The sequence below is a fragment of the Hemicordylus capensis genome, chromosome 4 (genome assembly GCF_027244095.1).
Source record: "Hemicordylus capensis ecotype Gifberg chromosome 4, rHemCap1.1.pri, whole genome shotgun sequence".
NCBI lineage: Eukaryota > Metazoa > Chordata > Lepidosauria > Squamata > Cordylidae > Hemicordylus > Hemicordylus capensis.
The window spans coordinates 280,690,458-280,707,689 of NC_069660.1; the positions used below are offsets into that span (position 1 = coordinate 280,690,458).

At 45.0% G+C, this 17,232-nt stretch overlaps 1 protein-coding gene across 6 annotated transcripts in view; it reads left to right on the top strand.

The window, feature by feature from the left end:
* The window catches only part of SLC26A7 (solute carrier family 26 member 7), a 127,845-nt gene that overhangs the window by 45,799 nt on the left and 64,814 nt on the right, over positions 1 to 17,232 (top strand). For all 6 annotated transcript variants that reach the window (XM_053251063.1, XM_053251069.1, XM_053251064.1 and 3 more), the window contains one exon: positions 7,241 to 7,413. In XM_053251063.1, coding sequence (XP_053107038.1) covers positions 7,241 to 7,413 — 173 coding nt within the window. The remainder of the gene's footprint in view (positions 1 to 7,240; positions 7,414 to 17,232) is intronic.

Here is a 17,232-nt window from a genome sequence, read left to right on the forward strand (position 1 = left end):
AGATGCACACACAGGTGTATCTGCTGCATTTGTGCATGTTTTGATACAGCAGTCCAAAATGGAAACAGGAGGCATCAAGGGGGAGAGTCAGTCTACATTGTTGCAGTGCTATTCTGCTTGGCCACAGGTTGCCAACTTTTGAAGTGCTCTAGGTGTTGTGGGAGTACAACTCCCATCATCCCCAGGCACAATAAATTGTATCCACCAACACCTGGAAAGCCTCAGGTTGGCCACCCCTGCGTTATGCACTGGCCACTCATGTGAAGATGGCAATGTACAATGAAAACAATCTAAAACTCTCTATAAGGCTTTGCACACGAGTAGCGAAACCCAGGCTATGGCAGCCCAGCCTGGGTTTGGCTGCCCATGTGGACCACTGGGATCAAGCCCTGATCCCAGCGCTGCCCTCACAGGTAGCCCAACCTATTACCCAACTTTTAACATTAAAAGTTGGGCCTAGAGCCTTTTAAGTTAGGCAGCATATAAATTAATTAATTAATTAAATGCTGATAACCCTGGTCTTTAGCCAGGCTTAAGGGTATGAGCATGTCCTTAACCCAGCCTAGAGTGCCCGACTCCCATGGGAATCCCCCAATGCACCGTGCTCATCGCATGGTGCATTTTGGGATTCCTGGAAGCTGGGACACATAGGAACATAGGGCCATAGGAAACTGCCATATACTGAGTCAGACCATTGATCCATCTAGCTCAGTATTGTCTACACAGACTGACAGTGGCTTCTCCAAGGCTGAAGGCAGGAATCTCTCTCTGCCCTATCTTGGAGAAGCCAGGGAGGGAAACTTCTCCTCTTCCCAGAGTGGCTCCATCCCCTGAGGGGAATATCTGACAGTGCTCACGTGTGGTCTCCCATTCAAATGCAACCAGGGTGGACCCTACTTAGCTAATGGGACAAGTCATGCTTGCTACCACAAGACCAGCTCTCCTCCCCTAGCCTCCAGTGATACCCCGCTAGCCTTCACGTCCTAGCCTCTAGTGATCCACTCTGCCAGGAGCAGTACGGGTCATGTGGGTGCATGGTGGCACGCCTGAAGGACAGTCCATCATTTGTGGGGATGCTAGGTCACAGCTGGAGTTGAGGGAGGAGCAGTCCGTGTCCCCTTCAACTGGATTTGAGGGAGGAAGCTCCTCCCTCAACTCCAGCTGTGATTGGCTGTGTGGGGAGCCCTTTAGTTCCAGAAGAAAGCCCACACAGCCAATCCCCCTCCTCTCTGCAGTCTTGCTGACTGCAGAGAGATAGCTCTCCATGACGTCTGAATTCAGACAGGAGAGTGGGCAGGGGGAGCAGAACCACGGGTCCATTGGACCCATGGTTCCATGTTACATATGAATGTGGCCATCAACTCTTAGCACCAGCAGCCCTATTGTCCACTAGGGGCATTAGGGGTAGAGATAGGGAATCCCCTCTAACCACTCTTTCTCTGTCCCGAATCCTTTTTGCTAGACTGATTTCTCAGGTTTCATTCCCCCATTCACGACAATGAGAAGAAAGATGGTAAGGATTCTAGCACTACTGCCTGATCTCTAAGTAGACCTGCTGCTTCTTTGCCAGTAGGATTGTGCATCATGTCAGCCACTATCCTGAAGTTTTCAGTGTGTGGACCTTCTGATGTGAGGGAGCATCCACACATATGTGTGACCACTCGCTTGTATTCTGAACTGGTACAGTTTCATCTCAACATGTACATCAACTATTGGATGTACTCAGTCCATGCTGGCCCCCCATAGTCACATGGCTGACATGAATCAGTGCAGGCCCAGCATGATCTGTTTATAATGGCAATTATTTAAAAAATGTATACCCTTTCCCCCTTTCTTCTCAAAATTCAAGGTGGCTTACGCAACATCAATTAAAAACCTCAGTAATGGAAAACAATTGAAAACACAACACATACCACTGGACAAAGTAGCAGGAAAGCATCAAATAACATGTTAAAATGCCTGGCAGAACAAGTAAGCCTTTGCTAGCCACTGAAGCACCCCTCAGAGAGACAATCAGTTGGATCTCCCATGTGAGGGACTTCCACAGGTTGGGGCCACTCACCAAACAAAACTCCATTAAAGGCAACATATGCAAGGAGGCCTTTATAGACGTTTTCATGAGACAGGCAGTTTCTTGTGGGAGAAGACAGCCTTTCAGATCCCTTGGTCCCAAGCTATTTAGGGCTTTAAAAGTTATCACCAGCACCTTAAATCACACCTGGAATCAATATGGTAACAGTGCAACCCAAATAGGACTGGTATAGTATGTTATAAGGGCCTTGTATCAGACAGGACCCTAGAAGCTTCATTCTGGACCTGCTGAAGTTTCCAAAGGTAGAATGTGTTGCAGTTATCCAATGGAGATAACTGTAACATTACTCCCAAATGTAATGAGGGCATAAATAATGTGGCCAGGCTGCAGAAATTGATACAGTTGGCACAGCAGCAGAAGCTAGGCATAGCTTCCCTCACCCTGGGCCACAACAGAACTTGGACATCCAAGTGCAATGCTGGATGCAGGAGAACTCTCAAGCAGCAAACCTGCTCCTTCAAGGGTAGTGCAACCTTATCCAGAATTGGCTGATGAGCCATTGCCTAAGCAAGATGGAGAATCTCCATCTTAACTGAAATTATTTGAGCTTGTTCACCCATATCCCCCTGTTCACTGCCTCCAAACTCCAATTGAGGGCAATCAGTGTGTTTTCCAGCTGTGGATGGCAAAAATATATAAAACTGGATATCATCCACATATTGGTGACACCCAATGCTAATTTCTTGGAAGATTTCCCCCAGTGGTTTCATGCAAGCTCTAAAATGCTCAGCTCCACAGTAGTAGCAAGCCATTCCTTGTTACCCTTGATTTCCCCCCTTCCTTCGTTCTTTTTCCTCCTTTGTCTCCCTACTGTCAAAATTTAGATTAAGAAGATCTGAAATTATGGACCTAGCATTTTCACAGCCACTCTCTAAACTCAATCCATCAGTCCAATCAATCAGTCAATCTTTATTGTGGTCAATGGCCAGAACAAAACATCAAACAATAATACAATAGTAAAGCAGACAATACAAGCCACTATTTTTTTTATATTAACATCTAAATAGGATTAATATGTTAACATCACTCTCTAAAGTGCCATGATCATTAATGGCACTGTATACTTAAATATTATTATTATGCTGCAATGGCTAACATGATGGATAGCATTATGGAGACATAACGCTATGCTCTGGTGCTGACATGGATATGTCAAACAGCCCCGACACTATTAAGAATGGGCAGAAGTACAAGCAGTGCTTCCACAGTTTTTCCCATTCTCAACAATGTGGAAAGATGCAGAAGCACTGCTTCTGCTACAGCCAATTCTTAACAGTGTCAGGGCTGCCTTACAAGTCCACGACAGCTCCTGGGCACAGTCTTAATGGCTTTGTATTGCCAGGTATGATGTCACCCAATGCCATTAATATCTATGGCCATGATCTAGCAAGCTAGTTCTACGTATTTTCTTTTGTTCTGAGAATGACGCTACATAGGAACATATCGTATCCTATGTAGAGAACAAAGGACCGAGCAATTGCTGCTGGGAATAAATTATCCTAGATCACATACCAGTTCCCACGAACCTTCTGATGATGCTCACTGTGAACCAAAAAAGGATCCCTCAAAGATGATGATTTGAGACACTGGGCTCTCAGAATGAAAAGCAGAGAAGAGACCATCTGGTCCCAGTTGTGGAAGACAATGGAGCTGGATATGGAGTCATGGCCTCCCTTTTAGTTCATATGGGCAGAAAGGATGAAGGAAGGCAAAAGAGCTGTGGATGTCTTTCAGATATTGAGGAGGGCGAACTTCTCTTTGGAAATTCAGAACTGTGTGGAAGGAGCCACACACAAAGCAAACCCCACAGGGTTTGAAAAGCTCAAGTATAGGCACATTCCCTTTGGTGGTGGTTATGCTTTCTAAGGAGCAATCATTGTCTTTTGAGTAATTGCGTGGTTTTTTGAAAATGGCCTGTGTGCCAAAATGTGCATTCAGTGCTACATTTAACAGCTCCGTAGGAGCCAGTGGTCTACCAGGAAAACAACATTCAGTCCAAAGTACACAGAATTTGCATTGGAACGTATGCAGAGCATATTGTCAAAGGGCCCTTGCAACTCACTGGCAAGCTGGACCTGAATTCTGTGGCAAGTTCCTTGGAAGCTACGATAGTTCTGAGTCAGCAAAGTAGACATTACGTAGTTATTTCATTTAAAGTGTAATAATTGCCCAACTGGGACAAGCTGCACTATTGGTTTCCACAAGAAAAGCATTTAGGCCATCTGGTATTCTGGGGGAAAAGGTTGGATGCTGTTTGATTTTTAGGGGATGAGTATCTGAACAGTTCAGTTGATGCAGGTTTTATGTATTCATTGTGCATTTGTGAAATAAATATTTCTTCAAGGAAAGAGTTTAGAGAATCAAGGTGTATATTTAAGGCTCTAACACTCACTTACCGACAAGTAAGCCCCACTGAACACCAAAATATGTATTTCAGAGGAAATATGCACAGGATTGTATATGTACGTATAGATTTCCTCATTACCCTATTTGCTTTTTTCTCTGAATGACATTTTCTAGTCCTTCTAAAGTGTGAGTAGTCTTATAGTGGTTAATCAACTCCCCCAGAAAAGCCACTTTTTGAAATGGAGCATTTTTGTAACATTTTTCACTGTGCTGAAAAAGCTCTTTAAATTCAAAATAATGTGAAAAAGGATATAACGTTTATAATACTTTGTGTCTTTTCCGAACAAAATGGTTAGAAGACTGAGTGTAGTGTAGCAACTGATGATGTAGTGGGAGATCTGCGATCAGATCACCTACGGGCTGTTTCAAGGGCAAATGCACCTTCTGAGGATCTCAGTTTGGATTGGGGCCGTGGCACTAGGCAGAGCATGTTCTCCCCATGTTCAGGCTTTCTGATCTGAATCATCTCACTGAGATTACTGTTTGCCTGGCCGGGCAAAATGTACAAATACCCATATGGTACCATGTGGATACCTGTATGTTTCATCCCATTGGGCAAATAGCAGTTCTGATAGGGGCCCAATTTCAGTGCTACAGGCTGCTCCAAATTGCCCCCATGGTTGCATTTGCTCTATAAGGAACCTACTGGGGGATCTGATAATGGATTTCCTGTTCTCATATCTAGATTAAGATGATGAGGTTGGAAAAGCCTTCTTTTGGCAGAAAGAGCAAAAGGTTCATACAATTGTACACATTAAGATGGAGGTCAGGAGTGGGAGTGGCATGCACAATTCCACTCTCCTTCATGTATTAACTGAGTATGCCATGGTCTCTGTTTGCTGGGCTGCTGCTCCATCTCTTCCCTCAGTTCAGACCTCTGATCTAGAACTGCATACCCAGTTCCTTCTTGAATATCAGGTGAGGTCTTGGCTGAAGTGCCCTCTGTTGGATGACATCTTGACACTGAGGATTGAAATTACAAAGATCTTCCAATCAAGCATTTGTGTAAGGCTCCTATGCTACGCAGCTGTACACCTCATATATACACAAAATAGGAATTAAATACACACAGCCATTGGCTCACCATTTGCATCATGCATAATTGGGGCTTTGCATATGGTAATACATTTTCAGGGCAAGGGATAATGTTTAAGGATGGTGTTCAGAAAACAGAAATTGTGAAGATGTGAAGTTGAGTAACACAGAGCTGACAGACTGACCGTAAGCACAATTGTTTAGAAATGATGGCCCACATATTGCACAGTGATATGCGGGTGGACTTGTTTTTTGCCCTTGCAGAGAGGCTGGAGCAGGGGCGTAGCAAGGTTGGAGTGGGCCCAGAGACAAGATTTTAAAATGCGCCCCCCCCTTACTGAAGCTCAGCTCATGAAGTAAAGAAATCTTAAATAAGGCTGAATAGTGGTAACAAAAAGCATAGTAAAGTTTATATATATAAAACCTATGTGCCACAATAGAACATCATCCTAAATTATTTTTTAAAATGTGGATGATGCAAGTCATTTAATGGTACTAGAGAAAGACATGCTGTTCTGGTATCTCCAAGTCTTAACACTCACATCAGTTTTGGAGGATGAATACAACTGAAGGAAGCCTGGGCAGGTGCATGGCTAGTGGAGTCAGTCATGTGACTTACCCACCGCCAAGGCGGTGGGCCCCCAGACAACTGTCTTCCCTTGCTTTGTTATAGTTACGCCCCTGGGCTGGAGAGTGGCTGTGGTGAAGGTTTCTTCCACTGCCCAGCATGTGTGAAGGGAAATGGAGAAGCAATACCTTTGCTTCTCTTCCCTCTCTGCAAAAGCCTCTTTCACTTCCACAGATGTGTCCCTGAGGGCTGCATAGTGTTCAGGAACATATTTGTGGAGGATTTTTGCAGAGACATGAAAGAAACAAAAATACAAGGTATGAGGCAGATCTAGCTTTTGCCACAACTACTCTCTGGGAGTAGAAATGTGCAAACAGGTCGAAGTCAAACTGGTCTGGTTCAACAGTTCAGGATCGAACCAAACCACCCCCTGTTCGCCCCCCCCCCGGTCATTTTGGTGGTTTACAGGTCCTTTAAAAAAAATAGTACTTACCCCTCTGGGGGGCTTCTCCAAGGCTGCAGGGTGGTCTACGGAGGTCCCCCCCTCCCCCCACTGGCCTTCCTTGTGGCAAAAACCACTCGGTTTGGGTGTTCTTTGGCTATTTCCAGGCCTTCCCCCCTTCTTGGTGGCCATTTTGGAGGCCACCACATGTGCGCAATGTGCCCCTGCATAGTTGGGTCATGATCCAGGCCACGCAGAGGCCCATTGCGCACACGCAGTGGCCTCCAAAATGGCCACCACAAGGGGCGAAGGCCTGGAAAGGGCTGAAGAATGCCCAAACTGGGTCATTTTTGCAACAAGGAAGCCCAGCAGGGGGAGAGGGAACTTCCGTGGACCCCCCTGCTGCCTAGGAGAATCCCCCCAGAGGGGTTAAGTACTAAAATATATTTGTAAATTGACTTGCGAACCACCCCAGACCGAACCCAGGGGGTTCGATCGGGGGCAAAACTGAACTGGCCCGGTCCTATTTGGTCTTTTATGGACTCAAACCAAACCAAACCAGGCCAGCCGGTTCAACATGTGTGCCAAAGCTTGTCGATTTCAATGGCTCTTTCTCCTACGCATAAGTAGAAAACCAACGTAAATGGAAGGAAAAGCTGTACTCAGCTGAGACTAAAGTGTCTCTCTTCTTTTACAGGAACTTTTGCTTTAACCTCTTTGATATCTGCAAATGCTGTTGAGCGTCTTGTTCCTCCAATGAGCAACAATTTCACAACAAACAATAACTCTGTAGTCTTGGGCTTATCTGAGTTTGAGATGCAGAGGATTGGAGTTGCCGCAGCAGTGTCATTATTAGGAGGGCTCATTCAGGTAGGTATTCAATTCATGGTCAGTAGTCAATATATAAATGACAAATCTGATTATCAGTTAACCATTCTTCAGAATGCACCTGGGGCTTCTGTTGGCTCAGTTTCCAGGATGATCAGCCTTGGCATGAGAAAGAGTCACTGTGTGGTGTTTCTGAGCAGCATGGGAAGTGGCTATACTGCAGCAGCTCCCACGACACAAAGGCAAGACCAGAAGGGGCTCTTAAATGAAGTATTAAAATGAGATTGTATGCCTTGTTCACACTTGCATCGCATGATGCTGTCTTTGTAAAAGCCGGTGAGTACTGCACTTAATCTGAAACGGCTAAATGTCTCCCTCTTATTCCACTTGGCATTTGTTTCTTCTTTTGCTGATTTGTTCATGATTTGACTCCCCATATTCTCTCCCTACAATTAGGAACATAGAAAACTGCCATATATTGAGTCAGACCATTGGTCTATCTTGCTCAGTATTGTCTTCACAGACTGGCAGTGGCTTCTCCAAGGTTGCAGGCAGGAATCTCTCTCAGCCCTATCTTGGAGAAGCCAGTGAGGGAACTTGAAACCTTCTGCTCTTCCCAGAGCGGCTTCATCCCCTGAGGGGAATATCTTGCAGTGTTCACACATCAATTCTCCCATTCACATGCAACCAGGGCAGACCCTGCTTAGCTATGGGGACAAGTCATGCTTGCTACCACAAGACCAGCTCTCCTCTCCTAAAAGGTGACTCATTCTTCAGAACTGCTTAGGAACATAGGAAACTGCCATATACTGAGTCAGACCATTGGTCTATCTAGCTCAGTATTGTCTTCACAGACTGGCAGCGGCTTCTCCAAGGTTGGAGGCAGGAATCTCTCTCAGCCTCATCTTGGAGATGCCAGGGAGGGAACTTGGAACCTAGATGATCTTCCCAGAGCAGCTCCATCCCCTGAGGGGAATATCTTGCAGTGCTCACACATCAAGTCTCCCATTCACATGCAACCAGAGCAGACCCTGCTTAGCTATGGGGACAAGTCATGCTTGCTACTACAAGACCAGCTCTCCTGGGTGTTGATTCAAATATTATCCCATCTAGATGGAGGCTGTAAAAAAACAGTTCCCTGTGGCTGTGCTCCATGGAAGTGGTCTTTCCATGTGGCTATGCCAGGGAAGTAAGTACAACAGAAGTTGGGGGATGTTCCTGAGCCCCTCAGGGAGGGGACTCCCCCCCAGCTAGAAGACATCTTGATCTCTCCATTACACCTCTCTGAAGAAGAAAGTGGGGGAGTCAGGAGCCCATCTTCACTTTTTCTTCCAGGGCCCACTCTGACCTTGCTACACTGCAGGACCAGTTGCAAGGAGGATCTCCAGAGGCCTGGCTCTAACCACATTGTAAATGGCAGGCAAATTTTACAACCACATACCTGGAGTGCCACCATGAAGAAGCAGTTTTGGCGACCTCCACATATATGGCATAATGTCTGAACCACCCCAATAGACAGTTGGGCCAAATCCCTTCTTTCCTATCTCCTAAACTCTTTCTATTTTGGCTGCTTCTCATAACATGAGGCTGATATGAACATTGCATCACATTGCACAATGCACTTGCCTCTTTGTCCTTAAGCAGGTTGCTGGCAGGTTTCGTACAAAGATCATACACGGCATTGCTTGCTATTGCTTCGTAATACCCTTCTTACTGGCTTTGGTGAGAAAGTTGGTTCTGCTGCTCTTTTAATCCAAGTTGAATCTTATTCCTCTAAAGAGCTCAAGACCCAAGAGTCGTAGCCATGTTCTAAGTCAGGAGTGGGCAAACTTGGCCCTCCAGGTGTTTTTGAACTATAACTCCCATCATTCTTAGCAAAAATTTATTGTGGCTGGGGATGATGGGAGTTGTAGTTCATCAACAGCTGGAGGGCCAGGTTTGCCCACCCCTGTTCCAAATTGACACAGGGCACCAAACATCCCATGCAAACTCAGATTATGCCCTAGAACACTGTTGACTAGGCAAAGAATGTTTAGCAGGGGACATACTGAGCAAAGGCTGAGGGACAGAACTATCTACTTCTTGCTCTCAGAATTTTGGCAGAGAGCAGAATGTATTTATTTAAAACCACTAAACCCCACATTTCCACCTTGCAAGGCCAAAGTGACTTATAATCCATAACAAAAGAGTTTACAATAAAAATAAAATAAGCCAACAACCAATGACCTAAAAGCAGACAGCACAATAGACAGAATTAGCAGCATTAAAAGAGCAACTGTGATTGTATTAATGCTTGCCAAAAAACGGGGAAAATAAAATTATTTCAACTTGGCATCTAAAAAGATAGAAAATTAGGTACTTTCATTTTTGGAGACGTTTCTGAGGAGGGTATTCCAGAATTGGAACACCACCACTGTTTTTAAGTATGCAACGTTGCCAGGGCTGCCTTCCACATGTGCAGCAGCCCTGGCGGGTCCCGACTCCCTAATGCTGGCGTTACACTATGATGAATGTCAGCTATAACAAATATCTTATGTCAAGTTAATGCATTCTTTGGAACACCCTCCTTGGGTCATTCACTTGTCCCTCTCTCTGATGGTATTCCACCACATATGAAGACATTTTAATGTGCCCTGGGCGGTTTACAATAAAACAACAAAGATTAAAGACAGTGAAAACATTAAAACAATGATAGATTTAGTGTATCATAGTGGCTCAGAGACTAAGCTTCAGGACTTTCTCTGCATCTCAGGATTTGTTAATCCTGCATATCAGCAGAGACTTCCTGGATTCGAATCTTGGCTCTGCCAAGAACTCACTAGATGGCCTTAGGCAAAACATACTCCTCATTTTCAGCTCCCCAGCTAGAGCTGTCAGCCCTCTAGGAGGGTTTCTTCAGAGGGAGTCTCCAGAAATTGGCATCATTCTCCAGATGAGTACTGAAAATGATCCTTGTGTGTCTGTTTTGCTGCTTACATACATAAGGGAAGCCATGATTAGCAGTGGCTTCCTACTATTTATTACATGTGGCAAAATAAACAGGTGTTTTCATTATACATATGATGAATGCCATGGCAGATTTTCACACATTCATGCCTGGAAATGTAGAAATGTCACCAGCTGACACACTCCACAACATTGTGTGTGCATGTTGCAATATAACATTTGCACAGTTGTACAAGCTCACTCTTGCGTAACAATTGCACATAGTTGTGCAATGTTGTTGCATAACTGTGTTTCTGGATTCTTTTGCACTTGCAGAAGAGTGGTCTTTCACAACTGTGCAAACATTATGTTGCAACATGGACATAATGTTGTGCAGTACATCAGAGACATATTGGTCCTTGCCATATTAGTTCCTCTCTCTCTTTCTTTCTCTTTCACGTTTCTACAGTATATATTTCTTCAGTTATCTTACTGTAGTGTAGGTGGAAATGGTCTAGTTTCTTTTTTAAAAATGGTTTTTTCAACATTGACTCCTGAATAACAGGTTTCCTGTTTGAAAGAAATTGTAAAGTTACCAATAGACTCTATCAGAAAGGGGAAAAAATCTTTTGTTCTTATGCAGCATGGCAATAAAAGCTAATCAGTTTATTCTATTGTAATCACTATTTATCTAATAGAAAGGCAAGGCAAGGGAAGGAATGCTTTTGAATCAACACACAATAGCTGCAAAACTGTAAGAAATTGTGTGTCTTTCCTCTTCACAGCTTTATTTTATTTTTCAGCAAAACCAGGGTTTTACCTGTTGTGGGTTTGTTTTCTTCTTTTGCTTTCACCTCTCTCTAAAAGCAATTCTTACCATATTAGTGTCAAACAGTGACATTAAATTATAGCAGTTTGAGTGAAGGTGGCACTCAGATTCTGACCTTCCCTACCCAGCAGCAAGTTTGATGTGAATAGAACATGCATTTAGCATCTGTCTGCTCTATTCCATGCTTCATCCAATGTGTTGTCTCAGTCAATGCTCCACTTTGGGTATCTTGGCATACAAGTTAGTACTGCTCCTCAGCTATAAACACTAACCTTGTGTGTTCTCTGTTTACTTCATTTTACTGTTTTACTCCATATACTCTTTTACTTTACTTTACTTTACTTTACTTTACTTTAGAGTGAATTCAGAGTAAGACTGCAGCACTGGAGGGAAAGGTGTTTATCTCTTCTTCTTTTCTCCAGTCTTTTCTGGGGGCTGGATACCTACACTGGCAAAGACATGCAAAAAATAATGGCTTCTCTCCTCCCATCCATCCAAAGCTGGTTCCAGGGTAGCAGGGACATCAGCAGCAGTGATGGCAAGAGGTGGAGGAGGGTGGTGACAGCTGGTGAAAATTTTGGGAGGTTGGAGCACATGTATCATTTCAGTTTTTCCCACAATGCCTAGTCCTGATGTAGCAATGGAGATCATTCACACAATAAAAAAATGTGGTCTGCCTGGGTTTGGGAGTTGTTTTCCTCTTACATTGCTTCCACACAACTGAAAATTGGGAGTACACACAGCTCCCAAACCCAGGTAAAACACATTTTTCGATTGTGTGAATGACCTCCTGCTCTAACCTCCTGGCACTGAGAGAGGAAGGGAATTTAAAGGTAGAAGCAAGGGGGGCCCAGGTACCAGTGGTGTTAGATACCTACCATGTGCTGTTGCTAGGCATGCATCCTTCCCTTCCGGAAATGGAAGTTTCCCCCCAGAGGCTACTACTTCATCACCAGAGCTCTGAGCACAAGCTTCCATTTTAGGATGAGACAGCACCTTGAGGAGGAGGCAATGGAACAAATCTCTCAGCCGATAGAGTTGCTCCATCATCATATTCTCCAGCCTCCAGGTGTCCCTGCCATCTTCAAATGGAGGATGTCCCTGCAATGATGCAGGAGCTCTGGGAACAAACTCTCATTTATGGACGGGATAGGATGGATGAGAAGGGGCAAGGGCATGAAGACTTTCCATTCAAGGAAGCCACTCAGTCATCACATGAAGGTGGACATTTCAGGTTCAGTGGAGGTTCCCAGAGCCCTTGGCAAGTGCCCAATGGTGACTTCCTTTGATGTCAGTACAAAGATATGGTAGCAGCACCCGCAACAGGAGCTACAGAATTAACAGGGACATATTTGTTTGAAATATTTGGGACCTAAAACAATAATAATTAAATACAAATACAAGTTTGCATGTAAATACAAATACAAGCCCTTGTAATTGGTAGCTTTTTCATTTCACGGTTCAACATCCCCACGAACAGTGCAGAGGTGGTGCACCAAGCAAAGTGGCTCTGTAGCATTTAGTAATCCAGAGCTGCACTGTATATTTGGTGGAGCAATTTCTGTGGATACCCCCTCCCTCTGGAAGTGCTCCATGGGACCCAGAAGCAGGCCCCTGTGGGTCATGTGACCCTCAGAGGCCTACTTCTGGGTCACAAAGAGCACTTCTGTGGGGAGGAAGGAATGGCAAAAATTGCTTCCCCTTCATGTGCTGCATGCCTCTGGATGACTAAACAGTGTGAAGGCACTTTGCACACTGTGCTCCTGCACCATTAGTGGGAGTGTTGGCCATTGTTTCCCCCCTCCCACAAATATGTTTGAATAGGTCTTCTGAGAGAGATAATAAACCTATGAAACCACTATTGAAAAAAGGAACTGTAAAAACCGAATATGAAAATTATTTCTATAACTTGACTTAAAAAACATTTACCCTGTAAAACTGATTTATTTCTGAGTGGATGGTGTCTTTTAAAATCTTTGTTTGTTTGTTGCTCTTGGGGAGACAAGAGCAATAATATATTTCATAATATAAACTGATGCAATTCTGCACTGTTAACATAGTCAAGCCCCAAATTGTCTCCAGACAGACAACATTGGTGGCCAAGACATGGTCCATGTCTCTTAATCTTCAGAATGAAATGTCAGCTTGGTAGCCTGTCTGGGGCCTTTTAAAGGTTAGTGTTACCGAGCAGGCTTGTCAAAAGAGAGTGACGCCCTAGCAGAACCATGGGACATTTTCAGATAATTATCCCTACCCTTTCCTTTTCAAAATGGCTCTTGGCCAAAGATTCATCTAAACAAACCACTTCTATTTCACACTGCTGATATTGGAAGGACATCATGGATTTCCTGTGTCCATTTGTCCCTGGACTTGTTCCTTTTTGTTTCACAATCTTTTCCTTTCTATAGCAGGAGAAGCAGTGTAGGGTCTGTGAGGTGGACATAGAGCCTTTTGGAAAGTGGATTTAACTTTGGGCTAAATGTAGTTGAGAAGTAAAATATATCTACAGCCACAATTCAACTGAGTAAAATTCACTTCTGTTGGATGTGGTCAATGGTTCCAACAAGGGGAATGGCTGAAGCTAACTCTAACTCCCCCTCTGCACACATACACAATGGGGGATATATCCCCCATGGCACCCCCCCTTCTATAATTATGCCTCAATTGGCAATTATGTGGGAGGCTGTTGTCTATAAGAAGAAGCCCAAGATCAACCTGTTATCCCAATAGCATGTTGAAATCAACTGCAGCTTAGTGCCTTAATTAATGCTTAATTCTAGACACCTCCATGTCAAATATGGCATGCATGTAAGTCTCAAAATTGAGGACAAAATGCACCGCCTAGAGATATGCATATCAGGCAGTATAAAATATGAGAAATAAATAAATAAAATAGACACTCTTGTCCGTTTGTTGCCATTTCTCAGATAGGTCTAACAAATTTTTAGCCACTATGAAAATCTACAAAATTCATGAATAGAGGGACAGCTTCACATATTGGGCAGCTTCACATGTCATGGCGGCATTTAAGGTTCACCAACTACTGTTCCTTGTGAAAATGCATCCCAGTATGACCCGGAAGTTCAACTCCTGCCGTGTTGCCCAAACCCAATAATGTTGGATTCCCCAGCTGCACTTCCCTCTGGGAACTTAAGATTTGTAACCAAGATTTGACATTGGTTACAGATGTTGGGTTCCTGGAGAGAATTGCATCTGGGGAACTCATCACTGGCAAGTTCATACAACATGCCAGGAGGGGATGACTATGGATGTCATAAATACAGGAAAAAACAAACCAAAACAAACTTAAGACCTTGCAGGGGATTCACTTTGTCTTCTATCACCATCAGTATATTGAACTGGCAGCCACCCATCCTTGTTGCCTTGTTGAGGGACTAGAGCATCAGAGAAGATTGACTGATCTGAAGCACATATTAAAACTGGAGATGTGTGGTGGCTCCAAAAAAAACCATGGTTTCCCTAACACTTCACATTGCCATAGGGAGACCCACCAGATACTGTTGTCAAACCACCAGAAAAGCAACAATCCAATCCAGCCACCTCAAAACAGCCTGTCTGTTGTTTTCGAGCCCTTTCTCACATGCAGTGATAAAGGGCTACCCATTTTTGCAGGGAGGAAGTCAGAAAGTGCTTACCTCCATACAGATGATCCTTGCGATTCCCCTGGGCAGGCAGATTGCCTGCCCAGATGAGCACCAGCTCCTGCTTGTAGCTCCGAGGTTCAGGGTACTGGGATGCACCACCCCACGTTGCCCTGCCCCCCGAGCTCCAATAATGCACCGCACAAGCTTACAGCCGCAGCTGACAGACAATCCAGAAAATGGGGCTGAGGAAGCACTTGCTCCCTTAACCTCATTTTCAAGGGAGGTTCCGTAGGCGGGTTTGCTGTTGTGCTGCCGCTGGGATCGAGTGTGATCCTGGCGGTTCACATGTGCGTGCAAAACCGGGCCCGGTTTTGCACATGCATGTGAATAGCCTCTTTGAACAAAGAAAGAGCAAGGTTGGTTTCTCCCTGCTCAGATCCCACCCCCTGAACAAATGGCTTTTTGCGCTGGGCTATGCCTCAGATCCATGGCCCCCACAAACCCCAGGCTCTGTTGCAAACAGATCTCAAACTGCTGAACTTCACCTCAGACCTGCTTTGAACTTGACTGCCGGCCCTGCCTAAGATGAGAGGAGAGCTGGTCTTGTGGTAGCAAACATGACTTGTCCTCATAGCTAAGCAGCGTCTGCCCTGGTTGCATATGAATGGGAGACTTGATGTGTGAGCACTGCAAGATATTCCCCACAGGGGATGAAGCCGCTCTGGGAAGAGCAGAAGGTTCCAAGTTCCCTCCCTGGCTTCTCCAAGATAGGGCTGAGAGATTCCTGCCTGCAACCTTGGAGAAGCCACTGCCAGTCTGTGAAGACAATACTGAGCTAGATAGACCAGTGGTCTGACTCAGTGTATGGCAGTTTCCTATATTCCTATGTACCAACAGTTTAGATGTCTCTAAACCATTTTGGGAAGAGGGAGTATCAGCTGCTCCTTTGTTCAGCCCATATGAGATTGTGCCTTTTGGAGTGACTATGGCCGAGTACTCATGAACAGTACATGAGGTAATAACCTTGTGATCTGAATGCACTGCTTCAGACTGCCTGTGGAGGGTTACGTAATGGAATATTTCCCACACATGCACACAAAAATCCTACATATAAAAAGCAAGTGTGTTAGGGAAGATTAGCCCTTCTCCCTGAAATCTATTTCCAGGGAGCTTTTGGAATGATGAAACATCTAGAGGTCATTCACACAATCAAATACAGTGTTCTACCTGGGTTTGGGAGCTATGTGTGCTCCCAGTTTTCGGCTGTGTGGAAGCAAGGTAAGAGGAAAACATGGGTAGAAGCGATTGTGTGGAAGCAAGGTAGGAGGAAAAGCTACCAGGTTTTCCTCCTACCTTGCTTCCACACAATCACTTCTACCCAGGTTTTCCTCCCACCTTGCTTCCACACAACTGAAAACTGGGACTATATACACAGCTCCCAAACCTGGGTAGATCACAGTTTTTGATTGCATGAATGACATCTAGGACCGGGTCTCACAATCAGGGAGACCCGGTTTAAACGGGTGAGTGAGAAGAGCGAGCTAAGCCCGCTCTCCCCGCTCACGAGCGAGCAGGGAGCCCTGGGCGGCTGGATCGGCCGCCCACACAATGGCCAGCTCCAAGATGGAGCCAGCAGGGGCTGGGGAGCTCGGGGGCTGTGCGGCCCCCAGAAGCCCCAGTATGCCCTGTGCAAGCGCGCAGGGCATACTGGGGAGACCCCCGAGCCGGGAGGCTGCTTTTAAGCCTCCCGGCCGGGGGGCTACTCACAAGCAAATAGCTCGGGTTTGCGGAGCGCTTGCTAAGGGGCGGGCTACAGGAGCGGGTTAGCCGCTCCAGAACCACTGGGCTCGGCTGTGAGCCCAGTGGTTCTTACGATCACAAAAATCGGGCTAGGATTTTCCTAGCCTGATTTTTGTGATCGTAAGAATAGCCCCCATGTCTTGTGAGCCCACATCTAGAGTCTCAAATGGTACTGTTTATGAAAACTGGCCTTAGATACCTGGCAACTCCTTGGTTTTATATACTGACTGACATCACACTGATTCTCACACTAATGCTGTGCATATACAGAGCCCAAAAAGCACATTGGCCACAGCTACTTGCCTGCTCCCTGTTGAGATCATTAGTGGAGGGAGGCCTTCCTCTACATCCCACCACTCTTGGAGGTGAGGGACCTGAGAGGGAACCTGATCAGAAGTCACTCCTGGGCTTTGGAGCTCCATCCTGTGGAACATCCATCTGGCTCCCACTTTACAGGCATTTTGTTTCTCATTAAAACTGTTTTGTTTCATCAGACCTTTGGACTGGAATAGCTTCTTTCCTGGTTTCTTATTTTTATATTATACTAGTAGGTGAGGCCTGTCATTGACCAGACAGTCATTTTGCACAGATTACACATCTAGGAAAGTTCAAGAAATTAAATATATATGTAACAGAATTTTTTATTAATGTGCTTGCAAAAGAGAAGTAAAAGAACAGTTTGAAATGCTTAGGATTTCAACT